At 36.6% G+C, this 26584-nt stretch overlaps 1 protein-coding gene across 1 annotated transcript in view; it reads left to right on the top strand.

Annotated features, from left to right (window-relative positions):
• Pcm1 (pericentriolar material 1) overlaps positions 1-26584 on the top strand; it is a 94617-nt gene that overhangs the window by 8713 nt on the left and 59320 nt on the right. Inside the window, exons 2-9 of the mRNA XM_032918979.1 lie at positions 8416-8530; positions 10383-10628; positions 11431-11700; positions 13679-13849; positions 14037-14153; positions 20311-20488; positions 23288-23397; positions 24787-25003. Of these exons, the coding sequence (XP_032774870.1) occupies positions 8435-8530; positions 10383-10628; positions 11431-11700; positions 13679-13849; positions 14037-14153; positions 20311-20488; positions 23288-23397; positions 24787-25003 (1405 nt within the window). The 5' untranslated portion in view covers positions 8416-8434. The remainder of the gene's footprint in view (positions 1-8415; positions 8531-10382; positions 10629-11430; positions 11701-13678; positions 13850-14036; positions 14154-20310; positions 20489-23287; positions 23398-24786; positions 25004-26584) is intronic.

Raw genomic sequence — 26584 nt, 5'->3', positions numbered from 1 at the left:
GGACTCAGCACCAAAGGAGATACAGGATCTAAGGGGATACATATACAGTTAGTAAGGTTCATTACAGCACAAAAAGATCCAGTGCTTGTATGAATTCTTCCTCAGAAGGGCATTTTTGGATACAGTTGTGTGGCTAGGAGCACAATCTATGGTAGTTCTCTAAGAATTGTTCCACCTCCTAATCCTGGGGCATGTGTCACATTCCCCTATCCCTTGAGTAAAGGGGAGGTTGGGAGTGACACTATGCCCTCAGCCTGCTCTCTGTGTTGGGCTTTGCAGGCCTGTCACTTGGACAGCTCTGCAGCCACCATACTTTATTAGCTACTCCTGTCTGCAAAAAGTGCCTTTGCTGAGCAAAGTGAATCGAGTTCCATTGTGCCCTCAGCTACAGAGTAAGTAAGGTGAAGTGTTCAGGCCTAAAGCCCTTCCAAAAACCTCACTAGCACAGCGTTTGGCTGTCCTTCAGTCTTTTCTCCCTAGAAACCAGGACAAATCTTGCCACATTTGCTTTTGTCAACAATAATACCTTTTTGTTTTTCCTTCTTGCCTTCTTAATTGCTTTTACACTTCATGAACCTGCTTTATATGCCTATCTAAGTCAAATCTGCTGGAGCCTCTCCTACTTTTTAAAGATACTGACCCACAGTGAGGGTCAGCAAAGCTACAAAAGACCTACTGTATTAGTAGTCAGGGTTTGTATTCCTGCACAAACATCATAACCAAGAAGCAAGTTGGGGAGGAAAGGGTTTATTCAGCTTACACTTCCATGTTGCTGTTCATCACCAAAGGAAGCCAGGACTGGAATTCACACAGGACAGGAACTTGGAGGCAGGAGCTGACGCAGAAGCCATGGAGGGGTGCCGCTTATTGGCTTGCTTTCCCTGACTTGCTCAGCTTACTCTCTTATAGAACCCAGGACCACCAGCCCAGGGATGCATCACCCACAGTGGGCTGGGTCCTTCCCCCTTGATCAGTAATTGAGAGAATGCCTTACAGCTGGATCTCATGGATGCATTTCCTCAAGGGAGGCTCCTTTCTTTGTGATAACTCCAGCTTGTGTCAAGTTGACACACAAAACTCGCCAGTACACCTATACCAGAACTGAGGCCTCCACTCAATTTCCTTCTTTCTTATCTCTGTAGCAAACATAATCCAGTCTCTCAAAGTGAAATGAATATTAAACACTGCATTTATCATTACCTTGTTTTCTGCCGCCTCTAGGTTTTTCTTATGTGTCCAAGTTTGTTTGGTTTGTTTGGTTTGGTTTGGTTTGGTTTGGTTGTTTTTAAATCCGAGAAGGGTATTTAGCTCAGATCTTATTTCTATTCTTTTTTTTCCTTAGGCTGCCTCACCAGCTATAAGAAAGACCAAGCCAATGACCCATCTCATCACCTTCTTGATCCACTTTAGCTGTCAAAGCAGAGACTAAAATGGAGGACACTAGCCGTATGTCTTTCTTAGGTAGTCCCTCCCTTACATGGGCAAATTTCTTTGAGCAAAGAGTTCATCATCATAGCATGTCTTACCTGCTGCTGCATCTTCCTTACAATCCCATTCCAGATATGTTTCACGCAATGCACCAGTGCATCAGCCGTTTAAGGGATGTGCTTGACTCATTTGGCGGATCATATTCATTAAGAAGGCATGCTACATTATACGACAGAGGAATATAGTCCCTAGCAGTTCTGCCCTGACTCTCCCTTTGGGCAGATAGCTTGCTTTTAGTCACAAGTCTTATAACCCATAGCAGAACAGCAAGGAAGCACACTGTTCAGTGCCACGTGGAGAACTGCCTTAGTGGCTTTACCTCCTTGAACATTTCTACTCAGATGGTTTAACTTCAGTTGCATGCCTAGAAGATAATCCAGCTGCTCCTCTTAAACTAATAATTAAGCCCTTGTTTGGATAATAAGTTTTGTTGCTTTTTCTATGTTGAGGTGAACAAAAAGTCTGATCATGGCTGGATGGTGGATCCAGCATTTATCCCAGCACTCAGGAGGCAGAGGCAGGTGGATCTCTATGAGTTTGAAGACTGTCTGGTTTACAGAGCTAGTTCTAGGACAGCCACAGTTACACAAACTCTGTCTCAAAAAACAAACAAAAGTTTGTTCACTCCAAAGAAACATCCAAGTCAATGAGTCAGTTTTATTGGGTTTACTTAAAGGAATATAGGTGACCCCCACACAGTTATGTCACAAAAAGTCACACTGTAAGGCTAGAGAAGAGTGGTTATGCCTTGTTGCTCTTCCAGAGGACATGAGTTTGGTTTTCAGCACCCACATTGGTTGTGAGCTGCCTGTATATAAAGATAATCTCTTATGCACTGTATATTGATCCGAGGCAAGATTAGAAGTGGAACATCTGACAGAGAGGAATTCTGGGTTTGAGTCAGGCACAGGGACATTCGTCTGGATATAGAAGATGGTTGCATGAACTCAAGACCAGGTAATCAACCAGGTGTCAGGACTTAGACTATAAATGGGATAATTAAGACATGAGCTACTTGGAGAACAGGCCTAAGCATTTATTTATAAATTTAAGTCTCAGAGGCATTATTTTGGGGAACTTTTGCATCGGTGGGAAAGCCCACGGTTACAAATGATGCTCAACATGGAGCATGACCCCACAACTACCCTGACATTAAGAGTCTCTTGCAGTACTGAACTGACTGCTGGGCGAATCAAACTCCAGGGAATCTAATATCCTTCTGGTCCCTGTGGTCACTTATACACGTGTGGCCTGCCTCTCTCTCTCTCTCTCTCTCTCTCTCTCTCTCTCTCTCTCTCTCTCTCTCTCTCTCTCTCTCCTTTCACCATCATACTCTAGTCGTGGAGTCCTGAGTGCTTTGTTTGTTGTTGGAGTCCTGCCTTTAGCTAGCTTTCCCTCTCCTACACAGTAGGGAGCTCCCAGGACCAAATTAGCTGAGTGAGGAACACAACACAAGGCTGGTAGGAACATCAGAAGGAGTGAATCTTACTAAAATCTTACTAATCCAGTACACATGTTTATGCTTTTAAACATTTCTTGTTTTGAGAAGGGGTGGCTCATGTAGAGATCAGAGAAGTCAGTTCTCTATACCATGTAACATCTGAGTGTAATTGTAATTCTAAGGGTCTACTGTGCCCCACTTGTTCCCAAATAAATGACACAGAGACCTTATGTTAATTAGCAAGGTGCAAGTACTATTGCTGGGTAGATACTCATCTATTCTAACTCAGTCATGCTCGCCTGGACTACTTCCCAGCCATGTGCCCCATTACTTGCCATTTGAGTTTTGCCCTGGCTTGCTCTGCTCTATGTGTGTCCTTACTCCCTTGGAGACCTGCTCATGGTGAATCCTCCTAGTCCTTCTCTTCCTCTCTTTCCTTCTACCTCTCTCTGTCCTTGGAACTCCCTGGCTGGGATAAGAAATTCTGCCTTCTCTCTTCTGACTAGGTGTTGGCTAATCAGCACTTTATTAACCAGAGGTAATAGAAAACAATCTTTACACATCATCGACAGAGGAGATGATCCAATAATCATGACAGTGCCAGTGTCCAGACTGCACCAGAACTCTGGGTATCTATACAGTGCACAGAACCATCCTGATTCATTCATGCCCTGCACTTTACTTAGTTCTAAATTTAGCACAAGTTTACAATGTAAAACATATTCTCCTAAAATACATTATTAGTTTGTTCCAATATACAAAACTTTACTAGTTGTTGAGAAAAGATTTTTTAAAAAAATTGATATTTTCTCCAAATTATATAGTTTTTATTTTAGAAATGTAAAGTGTTCAAAGTCCATGATCTATGCATACATCTTTAGAACAAGCTGTGAGTTTTAGTTATAAATTTAGCACAAATTTAGAATGTAAAACACTTTCTTGTCAAATATATTTTTAGTTAGGCAGTGCTGGGATCAAATTCAAGGTCTTACACATGCTAGGCAAACTCTGAACTGCTGAGTTATATCACCAGCCTTATTTTTGGTGTTTTGTTTTTGTTTTGAGATAGATTTTTCACTCTGAAGCCAAGTGCGGCATTGAATTTGCCAGTTTCCTTCCTTATTCTTCCTAGTACTAGGATTTCAGGTTTTAGCTACCATGGCCAGTCTCTTGCCAAATACATTCCTAATTTATATTAAAATGGGCTTACTTTGTAGCTTTACTTACAGAAAGCATAACATAACCCATTCAAGGAAAATTTTAATATTTAAGAATTTTTGTTGGGGATTTAGCTCAGTGGTAGAGCGCTTGCCTAGGAAGCGCAAGGCCCTGGGTTCGGTCCCCAGCTCCAAAAAAAAAAAAAAAAAGAATTTTTGCTTAATAACTAATCATCCTATTTACTTATTTTTAAGTGTGTGTGTTTCTGTGTATGTGTGTTCACATTTGTGTTCATGTGTGTGTTTATGTATGTATGACAATGGCTGCGTTTGTGCCAGGCACACATGGAGTACGTGGGGAGGTTGGGTGTTGATTCTCATCTTCCATCTTATTTGAGACTGAGCCTTTCTTACTGGACACTGCTGTTGTCCATACATTTCTAGGCAGGATTCTCCTGTCTGCTGTCCATCTCTGCAGTAGGAGCACTGTTTGTACTCCTTGTAAGCTTTTGCCTAGGCTGTAGGGATTTGCACTCAGGCTGTTGGCTTGTGTGTTAAGTACTTTGCCTGATGAGCCACTTTCTCAGTCCCACTTTTCCCTTTTAAAATGGTTTGCTTTTAATGCTTTTAAATACAGGCTCACTTTTATTGCCTGTCTAATTTTGATATTTTTTTCTCTTATATAACTTCCCCATAAATAAAGATACTGCATTGTCCAACCTTTATAATTATACATTTAGAAGGATGATTAACATCTAAAAATTCAGTGGATGTAAAACTGTTTGCCTAATGGCATTTATCCTGTCATTTCATAGGATAATAATATCCAGTTATTTATCATGCTTGAAGCCCAATGTTACATCGTTGCCCATTATTTAAGATAGGCTAGATATGGAGAGGTATAATCACTGGGATGTAACAGTTTTGTTCTATTTTGGGGTGTGTTATTGTGTAGCTCTTGTTGTCTAGGAATTTGTTCTGTAGACTAAGTTGACCTTGAGCCACAGAGATCTGTTTGCCTCTAACTCGAATGCTGCTGGGCTCTAAGGTGTGTGTGTTTTGATTCTTGGTACATTATTGCCAAAATGCCTTCTAGAAAGACAATACTAGCTTATATTCTTACAGTATCTGAGGATTCAGTTTGCTTTTAGTATCAGTCAGTATTAGGAAATAGTTTACATGAAATTTAACAAGTTTAATATTTTATTATTTTAGTTTGCAGTTGGATTTGATTATTATTTTTATTTTATATTTAATTTTTTCTTTTGTATACTTTTTTCTTGTTTTTCTTTTTTGTAAAGAAGTTGGGGGCTGTAGACGTGGCTCAGCTAGTAGTGCAAGCATTTGCTGTTCTTTCTTTGGTTCTCAGCATGTTAACTATACATTTCATACTTCTCTCCATTCTTTCCCCCAATCTATCATTTTCTGTTGTCAGAACTCTTAAGACTCACTTTTTATGTAAATGCAATCTGAGATTTTTTTTTTATTTCTTTGTGTTCTAAATTTAGTGAGATTTCCTCTTGTTAAAGTGCTTTTTTCTCATTTGGCTTTATAAAAGTCCCATTTCATTGACACTTCTCTTTTTAATCTGTTTATTATCTTGGTGTTGGGTAAAATAAACTTTCTCTATGTGAAATGACTAGAGCTTTAATGACAGAGGCCTTTTTTTTTTTTTTTTGACATTTTCTTATTAACTTTAGTAATGACATAGGAAGATACTAGGTTATGTCTTTGAGAGATATGGGGAAACTGTGGCTAAATACTGTTTCTGTGTTCTGTGCTTGAGGTTAGGAGTTCTAGCTCAGGAAATTGCTAAGGTTCTAAATCTTTGTTAGGAACTCGTCCAATCTATTGAACAGTCATATATCACAAAGTATGAGGGATAAAAGTCTTAACTTTGTGCTTGAATAGTAAGCAGTTTAGCTCTGTTAACAATTATTACTAAATTTTTCTAGTTGGATGTATCTTTTGGATTATTACACATTTTGTCATTAAGTGCATTATTTTTCCTCTTTATTGTTATTGGAGATATTTTTTAAGCATATTCTTTAACAATATCTTTTTTTCTTTTTCCTATTATTACTTGTGTTTCATATTTTTCTACTTGATAGAATTTTTGAATAGGGCCAGGTAACATATATGCGGCATTTTTATTTTAATAAGATTTCCCTCTATGCCTTAAAGAATAATGTTGAATCAGCATATAGTATGCTTTTTGATCTGGGGAGGTGGCTCACTTGGTAAAATGCTTGCATTACAAATGCAAGGACCTGAGTATGGTCTTAAAAATCCAGGTGAAAATGCTGGGCCTGATGACCAGCCAGCTAATTTAACCTAATTGATGAGTTTCTGGCTAATGAGAAATCATGTCTCAAAGAAGTGCCTAGTGATATTAAAAATAACACCTGAAATTGTCTTGCAGTCTCCATATGTATCCTTCCCCACATGGACACACTCACATACACACATGTACACACACATGTACACACATGCACACATGCACACATAAAAAGAATGTGCATAAAAAGAATAAGATGCTTCTTTCCAATATTTCCTAGAATTATTAAAATAGTAGCAGTGCTAGAGCACTTGTAAGGCCATGTGTAAGGCCTTAGGTTCCTTACTCAGCATCCAAAAGAGAGTCGGCTTCCAAAAATAAGAAACCCAGAATAAATTTATATGTAACAGTAAGCAAGTATTATTTTTTTAAGATTTTCAAGTTAATATTGTGTTGAATTTTATGTCACTTTTATTTTGAGATAAAATTTAAATATACTGCATAATTTGTTATATTTTATTCTAGTAGACATTATAACATTAAAATATCCATAAGTTAAATCTTTTTCAACCATGATGATGTTTGATATTGTGACATGAAATGAGTTAAGATCTTAGAGTCAAAGAAAATTGAATTTATAATTTTTTGCTATCTTAAAAATTGAATGATTCTAGAAAAATTATTTGAGCCTTGAAGTTTATTCCTTTTGTTTATAGTTAGTGACTTTCTGTATTACAGTTGTCTCCATGTTTCTTCCTTTACTTGCCCCTCTTTCAACATGGTAATCTCATAGCTAGTAGAAATCCAGAATCTTCCTTAAGACCATTTAGAAACCTTTTATCGTGGTCATTTCTACTTCTGATCCTCTGCTTCTGTTTCAAATCTGTTGCTTCTATTTCTCCTCTCCGATCCGGGCATAATATTTAGTACCCTTAATTTTTATATGTACAAGTAAAAACTCCATGGGGTATCTTGCTAAGGTTGGTGGACCACACCTCTAATCTAGTATTTGGGAGGTCTAAGACCAGCCCAGTTCAAAGCCATCCTGGGCTAAATAGGAAGCCCAATCTCAGAAAATAAAACAGGGCCTATGGAGAAGGTTATCAGGTAGAGAGATGTTTGCCCCAATGCCTGACAACCTAAGTCCAATCCCCAAATTCCACAGTGAAAGTCAAGAACTGCCTCCTGCAGGTTATCTTTTGGCTTCTATACCTGCATTGTGGCATGCACCCTCTCCCAATAAATAAATAAATTAATTAGTTAAATCCTCAAAAACAGTACCACCAAAAAAAAAAAAAAATCCAAAACCAAAACCAAAACGTCTGCAGGGAGGATTTCCAAGTGTGGTAAACTCTAGGGACATTGACACAACACTGTGAGAGACAGTAAGCACTTTTTGAAATGTGTTTAGTGCATTTGTTCTGTTTTATTTGAAATAAGATCTTAAATAACTTATTATAAGCGCAGACTGGTCTGGAACATGTGATTCTCCTACTTACCATGTGCTACCATCTCCATTATATATTGTTTATAGCATGTGAATCAATTTATCTGTGATATGTATTTGATAGTATAGTTCTTTTTTTTAAGATTTATTTATTTATTTATTATATATAAGTACACTGTAGCTGTGTTCAGACTCACCAGAAGAGGGCATCGGATCCCATTACAGATGGTTGTGAGCCACCATGTGGTTGCTGGGAATTGAACTCAGCACCTCTTTCCAGCCGGATTGTGTATTTCTTAAAATAAGTGTTGGAGAGATTCCTTTATATTACTAAGTTTGATAGAATGCTTTAAAGTCTGAGGTTTGGGCCAACAAGATGGTTCAGCATATGAAAGTGCTTGCCATACAAACCTGATCACACAGTGGCAGGAGAGAACTGACTCCACGTAGTTAGTTGGTTGCTCTGACTTCTGCTCACTTGCTGTGATACATACATGTCAGCACTTACATACAAAAACATGCATACACATAATATAAGTACATTGTAGAATAAAATAAAGCTTGTCTTTATGTGTTAAAAATTAATTTTTATTTAATTTTGCAGAGAATTAATTAGAGCCAACATGGCCACGGGAGGAGGTCCTTTTGAAGAAGTCATGCATGATCAGGACTTACCGAACTGGAGCAATGACAGTGTGGATGACAGACTCAATAATATGGTATGCTATTTTACAGTGGATGGTGTAATGTTGACCACTGATGTTCAGTGAGTCTTTCCCATCAACTGGATTCACTGAAACTCTGTAAAAACGGCAGGCAAATAGGCTAAGGGATTCTTGATTGAAGACACTGTAGCTGTAGTTAATAGGAAGCATGAATTAACTTAAATGAAAAAAAAATGTATTAAAAGGAGGTAAAAGTGCTTTATGGAAGCCATGTTAAAGGAGTATAACTCAGTTTTAGGAAGTGAAAAAGAGGAACTGCAAAGTTATCCCAAATTGCTTTCACTGCTGTTCCTGTGCTCTAAGAGCTTTCCCTACCTAGCTTTCCCTTCCAGGTCTTTTCTCTTTGTGTGTGTGTCTCTCTCTCTCTCTCTCTCTCTCTCTCTCTCTCTCTCTCTCTCTCTCTCTCTCATGCCAGATACTGAGCTTGCCCTTTTGAAGATGTGCAGCCACGAAGGAAATTATATACTGCTTAATTGAAATTTACGATTAGCTAGGTAGATTTGGGTTAGATTTTCTTTTTTAGTTATCAGTGTCCTGAAAGGGATGAATTAAATAGTATATAAAAGGTTCACAGGTCTACCCATACATGGAACATGCCTAGAGAGGCAAAATTTCTTAGAGATGTAGACAGTACTAAAGAGTTTAATTATAGTAGTAACTAAGCATCTTCCAGTGGATAATGTGGGAATCCACAGTTGTTTCTGTTGAATGAGTTCAGGTATGTAGGTATTTTCTAGTTAAAAATCTCATATCATTCTGTCTTGGATAGTATGTAGTTGATTTTTGCCTATAAAAGACTAATGGGGATAATTATTAGTTATACTGGTGCTTGCTAAGTGCTAGGCATTGTTTTTTTTTTTTTTTTTGGTTCTTTTTTTCGGAGCTGGGGACCGAACCCAGGGCCTTGTGCTTCCTAGGCAAGCGCTCTACCACTGAGCTAAATCCCCAACCCCGGCATTGTTCTAAATATGCATACATACGGTTTTTAATTGTGTTTTTAAAATTAAATTGTATTAAAATTTTTAAATTGTATTTTAAAATAGGTACCCTATTTTAAAGATTAAGAAACTGATCCCATGTGAAATTAAGGGATTTGCCTAGTATTTCTTTAGTAGTAAGTAATTGCTTTAGAACCTAGGTCAATCGTATTTCTATCTTTTTTGTTATCTATCAGATTTTCTTCTAAAAGACTCCTGTTAAAGATGTATTTACTTCACTACTTAATTTAGGACAGTTTTTTATATTTTTCACTACACAGTCTAAGCTAGCTACCCTTGAATTCTTTTAAACTCTCTAGCTTCTTGTCTTAGTCCCCTTAGTGTTGACATTATAGATATGTATCATAACAGATAGTTGGAAAGAATAGTTTTTAAAAAGTGTTTTTGAGCTGGGCCTAGGAGTACATCTCTATAGTCTCGCACACTTATACAATTGATAGACTGACGTAGGAGAATTATGAATGCAAGGATAACCTGGATTGAATGGTGAATTCAAGGCAGTCTGAACTAGCAAGACCTTATTTCAAAAAAGAAACTATTGAAAATATTTAAATTGATTTGCATATTGAGATTTGTGATTTGGAGTTAATATTTATTATCAGTAATAGGAAGGTAATAGACTGTTTAAAGACCAAGCTGAAATATTAGAATACATTAATAATGAAAATTTAAAAAAAAAACAAAACAAAAAAACGGGTTGACAGAAATAAGTCTCTAAGATAGAGTATTTGTATGTGAAAAATGTCTTAGAATTTTAATATCCACACCAGAGTTCTTTTTTCTTTGAACATACCAAATTATTTTTCTGATATAGGTCAGATTAACTTTCGGTTTTACTCTTTTTAAAGGAGTGGGGTGGCCAACAGAAGAAGGCCAACAGATCATCAGAAAAGAATAAGAAAAAGTTTGGTGTAGCAAGTGATAAGAGGGTAACTAATGATATTTCTCCGGAGTCATCACCAGGAGTTGGAAGGCGAAGAACAAAGGCCCCACACACGTTCCCACACAGTAGATACATGACTCAGATGTCTGTTCCAGAGCAGGCCGAGCTAGAGAAGCTTAAACAGCGGATAAACTTCAGCGACTTAGATCAGGTTTGTGATTTACCTTCAAAATGAGATATGAGCTTGGGAAATACTTGAAATGGATTAGTAGTACATCGTAAGAATAAAAGAGTGGGAAGAATAAAGTTTCTGTATCTGTAGGAAGAGTTTGAAATTCTGATGATGGTATGTATTATCTTTGGAGAATGATAATCTCTTCACTGGTAATTTTATAAGTATTTTAATGGCATATCTCTGTCCTGCAGAGGTAGAGGTTTTCAAACATGCAGAATAATAGGTTCAAGTCTAATATGACAATGATAATATAAGTGATTATGTAAATGTACTATATACACATATGCCAGGTATTGAACTGATGTGTGTGTGTGTGTGTGTGTGTGTGTGTGTGTGGTGTTAGAGATTAAACCCATGGCCTTAAAGATACTTTGTAAACAGTCTATCTCAGCTGTATTGCCAGTTCTAAACTGCTTTTTCAAATAGTGTTTCATGTAGATAAATCATTGTGTTTATATTCTATTAGTTAATACCAATTCATTGATTCAAAAACCTATATGAGTTTTGTTAAGTAAATAGCAATATGGATTATGATGTAGCCCACAGTACATCATAAAGTTAGTTTAATCTTATATTTATCAACTGCACTATCTCAAAAAATGAGAATGAGAGTAATACAATTTTGATAATGTAGCAGAATTTTGTAGATCTGGAAGCTCAAAACTCTTTTACAAAGCTATATCATCATCATCTAATATTGAAACTAAGAACATTGGAATCTTAAAAGTTTGTTGAACGATTAATGTTTATGTGATTTGGTTTCCTTTTTCGTGTATAGAGAAGTATTGGAAGTGATTCTCAAGGTAGAGCAACGGCGGCTAACAACAAACGTCAGCTTGGTGAAAACCGAAAGCCCTTCAACTTTTTGCCTATGCAGATTAATACTAACAAGAGCAAGGATGCCACTGCAAGTCTTCCAAAAAGAGAGACAACTACGTCAGCACAGTGCAAAGAGCTGTTTGCTTCTGCTCTAAGTAATGACCTTTTGCAAAACTGTCAAGTCTCTGAAGAAGATGGGAGAGGAGAGCCTGCAATGGAGAGCAGCCAGGTAAGAAAATGGGTTTATTTGGGTGGCTGTTTTGTGTTGCGTGTAATAATTAAAAACCAGTCCAGGCTAGCGGTCTTGGTCTGTTCCCAGCGCAGTACAGAGACAGAGATGGAGACCACCTGTTTCCCCTTGCCAAGGCCTCTCCCACCAATGCTGGCTCTGCCCGTCCAGAGCTCTGAGATAGCTCTCTTGGCCCCTGCCTGCAGCTTTGAGTGTGCTCTCACCAGCCTGCACTCAGCTTGCTACCTTTCCCCTGGGGCTCAGTCCTTGCCCAATCTAACCAAACCAACCAAAGCCTGTCCGAATTCCACCTTGACTAACTTCTTTCCCTTTGGCCCATCTTGAGTCGCCACAGAAGGAAAACACCAGACAATCTTAGTTTAGAATCAACAGATAACACAATCGCTGGGTGCAGAATCTACTATCATCAACTGTTCTATGTTAGAAATCTTCTGGTGGTGGATCCTGGTGGATTCTGCCACGAGAACTATCAGTCCCTGGGCTACATCTTGTCTGCTATGCTCCTGCCTCTCCGTCCAAAAAGGTGTTCCTTTCTCCTGCATTCCCTCATCCTGTCTCGGACTCAGAAGGCCTACCTCCTCCTCGCCCAGTGATTGGCTTTTTGTCATCTTTCAGTCGATTAGGGAAAAATTCTGGGAAAAAAGTTTTGTTTGGGTGACAGATTTCAAAGTATAGACATTAAGATCTTTAAAAGTATTAGGCTATGCATATAGGAATTTAAGTTAAGTAGAATTATTTTTCTCTAACTCTTCAATAATCTACCATATTTATTTCAAGTAGAATAATACTTTATTTCTAAATGATTGGGAAATTACATATTCATGTTGATTAAATCTCTAATTTGTGAAATACTGAACTGCTAATTTTTAATAAAGTAGGATTGGAATCAGTATGGTTAGGCTTTTTGAAAAAGAATTTTGTTCAGTGTAGCTATTGGGGCTTAGTGGCTAAGTACTCATATAGTTGCTCTTGTGGAAGACCCAAGTTTGGTTGTCAACAAACACACTAGACAGTTCACAACTCCTGAAACTCTGGCTCTTGGAAGATCTGATACATCTGTTCTTCATAGGCACCTGTGCTCACATGTACTGCTTACATGCATGTACAACTAAAGGTAAAGTAAATCATGAAAAAAAGGAATAAGACAATGTTGATATTTTTGGAAAATACTTTCAAAAGTTAGTACTTTTATTTTTATAATACTACCAGTTATTTGTAAAGAGATGTAAATATTAGAAGGAATATTCAGGGCCAGCGAGCTGGCTCAGAGGGTAGAAGTGCTTGCTGTACAAGCCTGGCAACCTGAGTGTGACACCTACAACCCATACAAAGGTGGAAGGAGAGGACCAGGGCTGTATTGCCAGTGTGCCTCTGGCACATGTGTGCACACATATGTGAGTACCACCCCCACCCCTGCTGACAACTGGTGGAATACATGAATAACTTCTCAGCAATTTACTTTTTAAATACAATTTTGGGGCCTGGCGAGATTACTTAGTGGGAGAACCTACACTGCTTGGGGCCTGGCACTCTGTAGGGAGAATGAGGGAATAAGGAAAGAACAGACACATGGCTGTGCTGCTGTGAACTGGACGTCTTCACTCAGATCGCCGCTCACTCAGCTTCCTCTGCTGTCTACACGCAGCACCTGAGCATTCCGTACCAGGAAACACATCAGACAGAAGGACAGCACCAACTGCATACAACTTTCCGATGATAGAAACTAAAATAGTTTTGTAATTACTTTTAAATTGATGGTAATTGAAGTTTATTGACCATTATGTTTTAATTAAAAAAAATCTTAAGTTTAATTTAAAATTTCTTGCCTGTAAAAATTTTTATGGTAAACCTAGATATATTTTTGCTTGATAGCACTGTTGCTGTGGACTTAACTATGCTTGGTGTTATATGTTGTATACTGCCATTCTTATTTTTCTTTTTAATATTTTTCCTACAGATTGTAAGCAGGCTTGTTCAAATTCGTGACTATATTACTAAAGCTAGTTCTATGCGAGAAGATCTTGTAGAGAAAAATGAAAGATCTGCTAATGTTGAGCGTCTTACTCATCTAATAGAGCACCTTAAAGAACAAGAAAAGTCATATATGAAATTTCTCCAGAAAATCCTAGTAAGTTTTAGACTTTTTAGATGATGTATGTTGAGTTATTTTTATGATGACCATGTGCAAGTATACTGATGACATTCTGATGTCACTCCAGAGGAGTTAACATATTTTTAAAAATCGTGCCATCCATTATAACATTTTTATTGCCCTTTTTAATAGATGTATGATTTATACCACTAAAATATTTCAGGCTAGAGAAAATGAGGAGGAGGATGTTCGGACTATAGACTCAGCTGTGGGATCTGGTTCTGTAGCTGAGAGCACATCGCTAAACGTAGATGTGCAGTCTGAGGCTTCAGATACCACGGTAAGCGGCTTTTTGGTAATTAAAGTGCTGGAAAGGAAGATTTGAGGTTTTCCTCCAGTTTTCAAGATGATAATTTTTGGCATTCTTTAGTAAAAAAGTGTATTCTAGGAAAGAAACCCTCAAACTGTTAATGGTATATACAGTTTCTAAACATGGAAGTTTGAAAGCTTTATTGCCAACATTATTGTTGGAAATCTAGTCATTTTTAGATTTTGCTTACAGAAACATCAGTGAAGTTGGTTTTGCTCAGCATAGCATTCCTAATTTTAAGAAAGCTTTGGCAAAGTTAGATTCATTGTAGGTATCAACTGTTAGTATCACTAGGGCATGACACTCAGGTATATTAAGCATGTAATTGCTGGAGAAAGTTCCACGTTCACTTTCTGGTAAGGACTCATTTTAAATGTGCTAAGATTTTTTTCAATTTCCCATTCTGTAGTATTTTAGCAAAGCTAGATATCTAAAACATTGAAATAATGGCTAAAAAATGAGACAGGATAATGTCGATATTACTTTCAATGAAGAAAAAGTATGTGGTTTCTGACTATAAAGTAAAATTAATAAAACATTTTTCCCCTTGGGAAAGAATAATTTATAGAACTTTGGAGAAAGAAAAGATTATAAGATTGATTTACTTCAAAGAATATAGTACATTTCAAAACTGCTTTGCTTTTAAACACTTTTATTTGAACTAATGTGCACCTGTCTGAAGTGCATGTGATAACCACTGCAGTATAAAGACAGCACTGTAACCATACACTTGTGTAACTGTTAAACACGTAGTATTGTAAGTAATCATTTTGAAATGATTAACACCCATGTATTGATTTTGTAATATATTTTAAAATACCATTCAGCACTAGGAATTTGAGGGTTTGTTTCCTTTTATTACTGCTCTACAAATTTTACCTGTTTCTTTTCTTCTCCCTATTTTTCCTATTTAACATTTTTTAAAATAAGAAGCTTGAATTTTTTTCTTTTTATTTAGGAAAAACTCAGGGGGCATGATCCAAACAGTTGTTGGAAAACAGATTCTGCTGTGAGAAATTGTTTTCTGTTCATAGTGGTCCTGGGAATAATTTCTCTCTTAAATACCAGCAGAAGCAGAAGGGTTGGGGTTGGCTGGTTAAATAATTTTATAGGAGAGAGATGGGGAATGGTGTAGTTGATTGTAATTTACATACTAAAATCCAAAGCATTTTACTTTACATTTTCCTTCATAATGATGAAAAATCATGGCCTTTTGTAAATTATTATGTACCAAATAAATGTTAAAATATGCTTTAGCAGTTTTCCATACTTGGAACTTGTCACAGATCTAGTGCTTGCTTATATTTAAAATGTAACTTTATTCTATAGGAACTTAAAAGTCTAATTAAATTTACTTCCTCTTGGGGATGGCTTTGGGTTAAATTTTTTTTAAAAGTGAAATGAGACATTTTTGTATTTCTTAACAAGGCTGACTTATATGTTAAACAAGAGTTTGTGTTAAGAAATTAATATGTTACACTATTTAATAAAGGAGGCATCTTTTAGTCTGAGAATTCGGCCCTGCATTGAGGACAAACTAGGGAATTCAGCTTCACAAGAACAGGTTTCAGACATTGACGTTACTACAAGTCCTAAAGGGAAAGGTGACAAAGCTCCTCAGAATGACAGGGAACTGAGACCTAATAGGAAATGTAGCCGAAAACGTGGATTTCCCTCAAAGGTATATTTCACAATATTAACTTGGGAAGTCTTTAAATGAGCAGCTCTTTAGTTTTGTTTCTTCCTTATTTGCTTTTCTGTTAACTGCTATTACTCTTAACTCTACAAATTAACAATTCCATTAATATACTATAATCAGTTTTAGTAAAATGCTGTGGCAAAGTGTTTTTAATTCTTTCTGATTTAAAATATACCTCTACATGGATTAAATATGGTAGCTGATTTTGATTTATTATAAATTATAAAGGTTTAGAATAATAACTTGTTATTTTTGCTATTGAAGGTTTAGCTTATATAAAACATTCTTAAACCTTAATAGTTGCTTTTGTTTATAATATTAGTGTTTATGAATTTGAACGATACTTTAAATTGTTGTATTATTACTATAAAGTTCATTAGAGAAAAAGAAAATAGTACAAGATGTTAGATTTTCTGTCCTGAATGGAAGAAATGCCTTTTTCCTGGTTTTGGCTTGTATTTGTGTTACTATTTAAGACCCTTTCTTCTTTCTCTCTCTTTCTTCATCTTGGGGGGGAAAAAAAGATTTAGTTAGTTGATTTGCTCATTGAAGTTTTAATGTTTTGCTAGATTTCCTTCTTCAGCGTTTGATTTTAGTTCTTTTAGTTTCCTATGATTTGTATCAAAGCACTTCAGTGAAGAAAACTGTTTCTGTAGTTCTAATACATTTGAAAGAAATAGCATTTGTAAAAGCATGTGTATCCTTTTAGCAAGAGTAAAATATTATTTTAATAGTTTAGGTGTACCATAGTAATTTCATAAGTTTTATTAAGCTTGTTACCAATGATCAATCTTTTACTTTGTAGCTATATTTTCTTTTTTCTTTCTTTCTTTCTTTCTTTCTTTCTTTCTTTCTTTCTTTCTTTCTTTCTTTTTTAATGTTTAAAACGATGAAGCAACCTCATATTTTGGCAGCTTGTTTTTTTTTTTTGTTTTTTTTCTTTGTGTGTGTGTGTGTGTGTGTGTGTGTGTGTGTGTGTGTATGTGTGTTGGGTGTCATCTGTAGTTATACAAAGCATTAAGCTTAAGGTACCCTTTTAATGCCTGGTTATCTTTAGACTTAATAGTATTGAAGGGGCAAAAATGAATGTAAGCTACTCCAGGTATGTTTTAAAATTTGTCTTCCTTATACAATTGTCAGGCACTGCAGCATATTTAACAGGTCTTCTTTCACCCTGTAGTAGTTCATTAACATTGAAAAACAACAACACAAAACAAATATAAAAACCCCAAAACCCAAAAAGCTCTTCTGTTTCTGTCTCTTGGAAAATATTCTTAAAAATAAGAATGACTGTAACTTAAACTTACTTAGGATTTGCCACAATTTAACTATCCTTAACCTTGATTTTTTTTAAAGATTTATTTATTTATTATATATAAGTATACTGTAGCTGACACACCAGAAGAGGCATTAGATCTCATTACAGAGTTTGTGAGCCACCATGTGGTTGCTGAGATTTGAAATCAGGACCTCTGGAAAAGCAGTCAGTGCTCTTAACTGCTGAACCATCTCTCCAGTCCTAATCTTGAGCTTTTTTTAAAAAAATATTTAATTTATTTTTATTACGTGTGTGTGAGTGCCTGTGGTGGGCCACAACATGCATGTGTAGGTCAGAAGATAACCCGTATTGCTCTCCCTATACAATGTGGTTCCTGAGGGTTGACTCAGGCCACTAGACTGAATGCTTAGCTGTATGACCAGCTCTCTAATCTGCTGAGCCTTCTTGCCAGCCTAGTCTTGACTCTTAAGGTCATCCTAATGCAGCATACTTGCACATAATTCATAAAATGATATTAATTAAACAAAACCTTATTTTGTATCACCTGACTTTGCTTATAGAATCTGTTAACTCTAATTCCTTCCACTCCTTCCCTTTAAGAAAGCTTTAAAAATATAGTTTGAAGAATAGACGAAAAGATTTGAGTTTTTACATTAGATTTAGAGCTGAAAAGCCTTATGAGTTGCAGGTTGATATGAAATGATATCTACTACAAAGACTGATATTTTTGATGTATTTTGTAGATGTACTACTATTTTGTATTATGTAACAGCTTCATGTATATCCATCCTTTGTGAGAGGAGTACTGTCTCACTGTTTTTTTTTTTGAGACAGTGTCTCAGATTGGCTTGTAACTGGACCAAATAGACTAGTGAGATTGGCCATGAGTTCCAGCTATCTGCTTGTCTCCATCTTTGAAGGAGTGAGTTTACAAGTGTGGACCACTAGGTCTGGCCTTTTTCTAAAAAAAAAAAAAAAAATGTAAGTTCTGAGGATCCAACTTAAGTTCTCGTGTTTATAAGGCAAGGATTCTATCTAATTTGCCTCCTCCAATCCCCCCAACCCTTTTAAAATCAGGGTCTTACTGTGTAGCTAGGGTACATGGCTAGAGTGGAACTCCTATGTTGACCACACTGGCCTTGAATTCAGAGTTGTCCCTGCACTTGCCTCTCAAGTACTGAGATTTAAGGCATGAACCACTATACCCCGCTTCTCCGCTTTCTTCATAGTTGATTATAAATGCCAATCTGAATGTGAATGGTATGTATAGCAAAGTTGTTAGGTGTCATCAACCTACACTAAACTTCTAATTTCATCTTAGCTTTCTCTGAGTACTTTACTTTCTTCACTTTTTCCCCCATTTCTAAGTCACAATGTAAAATGTTGTCATGGCTACCCACTCTTATTTACAATATTGATGGTTCTACTTGGGAGGAGTAGGTGGAAGAGGCTTTGTTTAGTGCTGGTGAAGGATGTCATCCAGAAGGAAACTTCTTGAGCTGTCTGTGTTCCCTGTGGTTTCTCTAGAAGTCACATGTGCCCAGGGAAAGTAGATCTGTGTATTAATTTTGATTTCTAAAGAAATCATTTAACTTTTTACTTGCCTTAGTAATTTTAGGGGAGAAATCATTTAATATTTTATATTCCCAACAAAAATTTGTTAGTGTGGCAAATTCGAAACTAAAGCAATACATTAAAGGGAATATTTTATGTCAATGGATTAAAATAATAGAACTTTTAAATATTTTGATAGTAAACAATTTATGAAGAATATACAATATATACTTTATATATAATTGGGCTTAAAATTTATTGTTTGGGGCTATATTTACATATCTGTTTTAGATTAGCTTTGTTTGGCTGTGTTTTAAATTTTAATTTTGTGTTGTTTTTTTTTTTTTCACACATGCCTTAAGCAAGGACTTTACCACTAAGCCATATCACCAGTCCACTTGGTCATTACTTCTTTTTTTTTTTTTTTTTTAAGATTTTTTTATTATATATGTACACTGTAGCTGTCTTCAGACACGCCAGAGGAAGGCATCAGATCTCAGTACAGATGGTTGTGAGCCACCATGTGGTTGCTGGGATTTGAACTCAGGACCTCTGGAAGAGCAGTCAGTGCTCTAAACCACTGAGCCATCTCTCCAGCCCTCATTACTTCTTTAAACAAAGTTTTCTTTTAAAATATCAGTTTATTTTTCATGTATAAGTGTTTTACCTGTGTGTGTGTGTGTGTGTGTGTCTCCTATGCATGTCTGATGCCCATAGGGATCAGAGGAGGGTGTTAGAGCCTAGGAGTGGAGTTACAAAGGGTTGTGAACCTCTGTGTGTGGGAGTGTTGGGGACTGAACCTGGGCTGGTCCTCTGCAAGAGTAACAAGTGCGTGTAACTGCTGAGCCATCTCCAATTCCATGGGTAGTTTCTTCTGAGTAGTCCCTATTTAAATCTTTTTTGTGGCATATAGAGAAGATGAAAATTCTTAGTGTATTGGGGAAGTCTTCCAAACTCTGTTTATGCCCCAAACTCAGCTGAATGGACATAATTTAAGAGTTAAAAACTAAAATAATATTGATTCAAAATAGAGTTTTCTGCTTTGTTGTATATTTAATGTGCTTCAGTTAGGCCTTTTTGCATAAGCTAATCAGTAAATATATTTAAAAAATTTGACCTTGGTTAGAAGTTGGTATGTTTATTCTCTGTTCCTCTGTCTTCTCCTGCCCTGCCCCTCACTTGTTTTGCTTTTGATGTATATATTAAAAATCATCTTCTGGAATGTGTAGTAAGTTTTGTTACCTGATAGGTTATAGAGAAAAATCGTTGTGGGCGAGCATTAACTCAGTGTAATTTGTAATCAGTTCCCTATTATAGTCTGAATATGCATAGCACAGTTGCCTTCTTAGACTTTGAACCTTCTGTTTTGTAAGAGTTTTTCTTTTCCCCTTTCCTTTTAACTCTTCATAGTTTTTCACTGAAAAAATTACTTACTTTTTAATGTGGGAGATACCAGTTTTCTAAGGCTATTAAAACTGTACCTAGAGTTGTATATTTAATCGAAAGTAGTATCTGCTGTGCTTTGCCATTGGCAGACAAAGCAGGACAGTGGATTTCAGCTGTCGGGTGTCAGTATTGTTGGTCTTATTTTTCAGGCCAGAGATCCTCAGCAGGAGCCTATGGAAGAGACAGAAAATTTGAAGAAACAACATGATTTATTAAAAAGAATGTTACAACAGCAGGAACAGCTGCGAGCTCTACAGGGCCGACAAGCTGCTCTGCTGGCTTTGCAGCATAAAGCAGAGCAAGCTATAGCTGTGATGGATGACTCTGGTATGTGGTAGTCGTAGAATTACATTCTTAGAAGAAAGGCTCGTTAACTGTTCCTGTTAGAAAGTGAGTGCTAGTACTATATAATCAGATCTCGGTTGTTGACGAGTTAAGCTGCAAGCAAGGTCTACTCTGTGCTGTGCTTTCTCTGGTTATGCACAAGAGGTTGCAGGAACAACTGCTGGCTGTCACACTGAGGGGAAAAGAGGCACGCGTGTCTGTAGTGCTGCTTCCTAACCGCAGACGGACAGGGCTCTTGTTGCTTTTGTTTCCACTTTGCAGGAATTACTACTTGTTTTATTTTGTTTTTTGTTTTTTTAAATCTCACTTAGCTAAGATTGTTGTTCTTTATTTGTCTGTGAAGAAGTTTTAAAAAATCATAAGTGAGTCAGACCTTGTATCATAAAACTGGTGATCCCAGTACTCAAAAGACTGAGGCAGGGAGGCTCAAGAATTCCTAGGGTTTAAGGATGTGGCTCGGTTGGTAAAGTACTTGGTCCACAAGCATAAGGACCTTAATTTGGATCTTCAACAAACCACATTAAAGCCAAGTGCACTAGTGTACTTAGATCTGTACCCCAGCTCCAGAAGGGACAGAGACAAGAGAACCTTGGGGTTCTATAGTCTAGCCAGTTGATGAGTAATCCTGTTTCAGAACTAAGGTGGAGATGACTGAGAAGACACCCAATCAACCTTTGATATGCACGTGCTTCTGCACAGCTGCCCTCCTCTAGTAATGCTTCATAGTGACACTGCCTCATAAATACAGTGTGCCCTGGGCTCAGTCCCTAACCTATGGAGAAAACAGAAACAGATGTTTAAAAAAGTCTAGTAAGGAAGTAAATTAATGGAGCATCTTTAGTATTCAGTGTTAACAGTTCTGTTATTTCAGTTAGCTATCCAGGCGTATATATGAGCTTTTAAAGCTGCTAGGATACTTTACTCAGTATTTGTGAAACTCAAAACATTTTTTTTCTTTTTCCTTCAGAGCAGTGTATAATTATAATTTAAGCGACAATTGAATTGATTATAGTATTGAGTCTTAATTTTGAAGTCTGTCTTATTGTCTTCAGACCTGTTTTAAGTTTTTATTAGGTTAAAAGTAAGATTGTTGCTTATTAAAACTCAATTAAGCTAAGTTTTTTTTTAGTTTTACTTTTAATTAACAGATTATATATATTTGCAAAGTGATGTAATAGATTTCCACTGGCTTAATTATAATTATGTTTTCTCATCATTTCTCAGTTTATTTATCTTTGAGCATCATTATTTGAGCATTAGGCCAGGTTTTTTATTATATGGGGTTGTTTTTTTTTTTTTTTGCTCTTTGGGAGATATAAGTTTCATGAGGATTGCTTACAGGATTGTGGGTTACTTAACAGGTAACTTGGGCAACTAGCCAGTGGGTGCACTACTGAAGTAGTGTCTGTATCTTGTCCATCAGCCTTTAACTTCCTGTAATCCATCCTTGTGGAGCAGGGGGCTCACAAAGTTCCTGATCTCTTCTCCACAGTCTTGAGTAGTTGAATTTACATCATCTTGTTGGATCCTCAGAATTGTAGGCTACTGGCTTAGGCTTTTTTGACCTTGAGACTGTTCTATAGAAAAGGATGTCAAACACAGTTTCTGACTTGGCTAGGCTTTAAAGAATTTTAGTAGAAAGCTATTGATTTTGGGTTAAAATATACAAATAATTTCTTTTCAAAAATATACTATTAGGGATTTCAATAAAAGGCTGCAACTAGAGATTTAAATTTGAACTTTTTGTACTTCCTCAACTTATTTAGCTTAATAATCTTAAAACAGTTTTGCCTCCCATGTTTATGAAATTTTACTGAAGAAGCAAGGGTTAGTATTTCTAATTTGTTCAGAGACACAACACATCTTGCTTAGAGAAAGAGTGCTTTTTTTTTTTTTTTTTTTACTGTCTAGCAAGTTGTTTGTTAATTAATTGTAATTTTGGTGTTTTCCACAGAGAATAGACTAGAAAAAGGCTTCTGTCAAATTTTTTGATTGTTATTGTTTTGGTTTGTTTGTTTTAGCAGAAAATGATGGTATTTTTTTTAAAAGCATTTTGAAGCTTCTGGCTTTCAAAATTAAAAGGCTAAAAGTAAGGACAAATTGGGATACTGCATAGTAGAGCAGTAGGTATTGTCAAAATTGTCTTCAGAAACTTGCTTTAGGAGGATGAGAGGATTTTTGTTGTTTTTAATGAATATGATAAAACCTGTGGTCTTTAGTGTAATCGCTGTATCACAAGCAACTTCTTCAATAAATTTATCTGTTCAACTGTGGGAGTACAAACTTGGCTAGCTAGATTTAATCTACTTTATGGCATGGCTTTATGGTACACTGCCATTCTGTTTGCATATTGCTAATTTTTTGCCTTTTAATTGGGAGAAATGGGCAGTTGAGGCAAGAACCAGAGTGCCATGCTGATTTTCAATCTATACTTTGTAGAAAAATGTGCCCATTCTTGTAATGTGGTATTGGTTTTCTTGGAGGAGGCAGTCAGCACTGTATCCTCTATCTGATAGAGCCCTCGTACCTCTGACCCAACAAATCACATTTACTAATTGGGATTACAGTCCTAGCCTTCCTTGTATGTTGAGATTGAAAAACATGATCCACTTTGCTAGACTTGAGCAGTTGTCTCATTATTTTTCCATTGTCAGATATAAACTATAAATGATTGGCTGACAGATAAGTAAGATAAGAGGTTCAAAGTTCTCCTCTCATTCAAAATTTGTGCTTAACCTGATGCTTCTTTATATTGAATATAATATTTAATTTTGTTTTCAGTTGTTACAGAAACTACAGGAAGCTTATCTGGAGTCAGCATCACATCTGAACTAAATGAAGAACTGAATGATTTAATTCAGCGTTTCCATAATCAGCTTCGTGATTCTCAGGTAATTGGTTTATATAGTTGAGTTTAGAAATCACATTAATTAAACCAGTGGGTCTAAAGCCTTAGTAAACATAAGTATCACCTGACTTAATGTTTAAAAGTGGAGCTGGGTGATAGTGGGGCACGGTTTTAATCTCAGCATTGGGAAGGCAGAGGCAGGTGGGTCTCAGAGTTCAAGGCCAGCCTGGTCTACAGAGTGAGTTCCAGGACAGCCAGGGCTGTGTAGAGAAACCCTGTCTTGAAAAAACGAAAAAGGAAAGAGAAAAATGGATACAGAATCCTTCAACCTCCAAAATTTGTAAGATTTGATTGGTCCCCATAGGTCCCATTGCTCTTCTTGATACTAACTATCCTTTAAGAAATTTTAGGTTAGAGGAAATCTGTTAAGGTTTATTTTATTTGTATATGTGTACCTGAATGTATGTATGTGTATCATATGCATACAGAGGTCAGAAGAGGGCATCAGATCCCCTGAGACTAGCATTACAGGTAATTGAGACTGCCTGATGTACATGTTAGGGCCTAGGTCCTCTGTAAGAGCAGCAAGTGTTCTTAACCAGTGAGCCATGGATCCACACCCAAAAAGCTAGTTTAACTGTGCTGAGTAATGTGGTTTTCTCTGTTTGGGCTGTTAGATAAGCATTCTTTTTTTACCTCCTAAATTCTAGGTGGTTATAACCTTTGAGACTTGCACTTAGGTTGGGTATGATGGTGCATACTTAGCACCCGGAGGCAGAGGCCGGTGGATCTCTGAATTCAAGGCCAACCTGATCTTCATTGTGAGTTCAAGGACAGTCAGGGATAAGTAATGAGACTGACCCCCGCCCCCCCCAAAAGACAGAGACAGAGACTTAAAATTATTCTCAAGTTCATGGCCTTGCATTTTTATCTTACTGACAACTTTTAGAAAGGCTTTTGAGGGAGGAGTATTTTTGTTTGGTTTGGTATTGAAGCAAAGTTTTATAGGTTTGTGTGTTGCCACATTTAGCAGGAGAGTTTTAGAAGTAATAATGCTTCAGTTTTGTGAACGTTATAAAATAATATGTGTGGGGATTTTGAGTGTTCGGGATTTGGAGAAGAGTGGGTGAACAATGTCTGTCTTCTCAGTCTGGGAAATGTAACGATTGTCTTGAGCAGGAAGACAGTGAGAGCCATTCGCTTTGGACAGTTACCTAGCAAAAGTTAGTTAGGTTCTCTGATGAGCTCTGTCAGACCTTCCATAAAGAAGCTCTCAGATACTCAAAGGACATAGGTATAAGACTGTTAGGAGAAGGACTGTGTTAATAAAAATGTAGGAAACAAAATAAATGTCAACATACAGTAAGATGCAACTGAATTTTCTTTGTTTTAGATGATCTTTTCCTTTTTTTCTTTACATTTTAAACTTAAGCCTCCAGCTGTTCCAGACAACAGAAGACAGGCAGAAAGTCTTTCATTAACTAGAGAGATTTCTCAGAGCAGAAATCCCTCAGTTTCTGAACATTTACCTGATGAAAAAGTACAGCTGTTTAGCAAAATGAGAGTACTACAGGAAAAGAAACAGAAAATGGACAAATTACTTGGAGAACTTCATACCCTCCGAGATCAGCATCTGAACAATTCATCCTGTGAGTAAATCTGATTCAGCAGTATTATATATAGAAAGGGCATATAAGTATACATGTTGGCACATAGTAGTTACTTAGGATGTATTTAATAAGTTAATAACTAGTTTCAAAAAAATCATATTTGAAAAAGAAACATGAATCTGAAAAGCTTTTTAATAAGCTTATGTAATAAGAGCCAAATAGATGTTAAATCTATTCTTAAAGAAATAAAAATGAAGTTGGGTTAATTTAGAGCTAGTCTCTAGTCACATTCTCAATCCTAGTTTCTGCCCCACAGTAATAGGAGCTCTTAATTGCTGGAACTTGGAATCAGCTTGGGTAACCCCAGTTGGCCATTATTACTGTAATACTCCAGTATTTGTCTAAATAAAAAATTAAAATGGATAAGAACACTGTTTTTAGAAGCCCCATTCTTGAACTGCAAAGATGGCTCAGCAGCCAAAAGCACTTACTGCTCTTGTAAACAGTAGGGTTTGGTTCCCACAACCTACATTAGGCAGCTCCCTACTGCCTATCCAGTTCCAGGGGATCTGATGGCCTCTGGTTTTTTAAGGGCACCTACATGCAGGTGATGAACATAAATTCACACAGGTATATATACATAAAATAAAAATACATCATTCAAAATAACAAAAGAATCAGCTGTTCTCTTTTGTGTTTTGAGACAAGATTTTACAATGGCAATCAGGCTCACTTCAGAGTTGCAGTGTTCCTGCCTCAGTCTCCCCAGGTCTGGGATTACATTGGTTGCATTGCCACATCCATCTTGGAATATTAGTTCTTTATTCTTCACATATCTCCTGTTTCTCTGCCACTTTGAAAGGAACCTGACTATTTCTGCCCTGAAACTCACTCATTTCACCCCTCTTAATCTCAGCTACCTTTCTCTTCTGTAGAAGATCATGTCAGTTGTCACTGTTTAAGAACAGAGGAAGACAACTAAGGAAAACTTAAGTCTTGAAAGTCTGTTTATGGCTTTGTGTCAGTTTTGTATACAAAGGAAGTCATACTTTGCTGCCTGACAACTCTTAAATGACCACTCCTAGAGAACCATGTAAGAGCAGTAGTGAAAGGAAGAATGGTTAAAGAGTAGTGTAACGAGAGACTGTTGGAAGCCTGCTGGAATAACTGTGGCATTAAAACGAGAAGCAAGCAGCGATAGTCCCACTGGGAAAGAAAGAAATGGCTGGAGTTTTGAAGCAGTTGGAGGTAGAAAATTACAGTCTTACTAGTTAATTCCCTGCTAGGATTGGCCTTTTATGTTCTATATATCATATGTAGTGACCCACCCTCTTTAATCTCAGACAAGTGTATCCTATTGTTCTGTTGTTTTCCTAGCATATAGCATTGTAATTCTTGTCAGTTCCCGTCTTGTTTTTTAACCTTCTATTTTGATCTAGTAACTATAATGTGAAAGTTCTAGACAGTCTGGAAGGAGGAAGTAAAAATATTTTTCCTTGTGTATTTTGATTGTTCAGTTGTTGAGCTATGTTAACAAGTGGCCTGTGTATATATATATATATAAGCTTTCAAGATTTAAATCTGCAGATTTTAAGATGCTAATTAATTTTATTTTGTTTG

The sequence above is a fragment of the Rattus rattus genome, chromosome 13 (genome assembly GCF_011064425.1).
Source record: "Rattus rattus isolate New Zealand chromosome 13, Rrattus_CSIRO_v1, whole genome shotgun sequence".
NCBI classification, from domain to species: Eukaryota; Metazoa; Chordata; class Mammalia; order Rodentia; family Muridae; genus Rattus; species Rattus rattus.
This window is presented reverse-complemented; position numbering and strand designations above follow the sequence as displayed.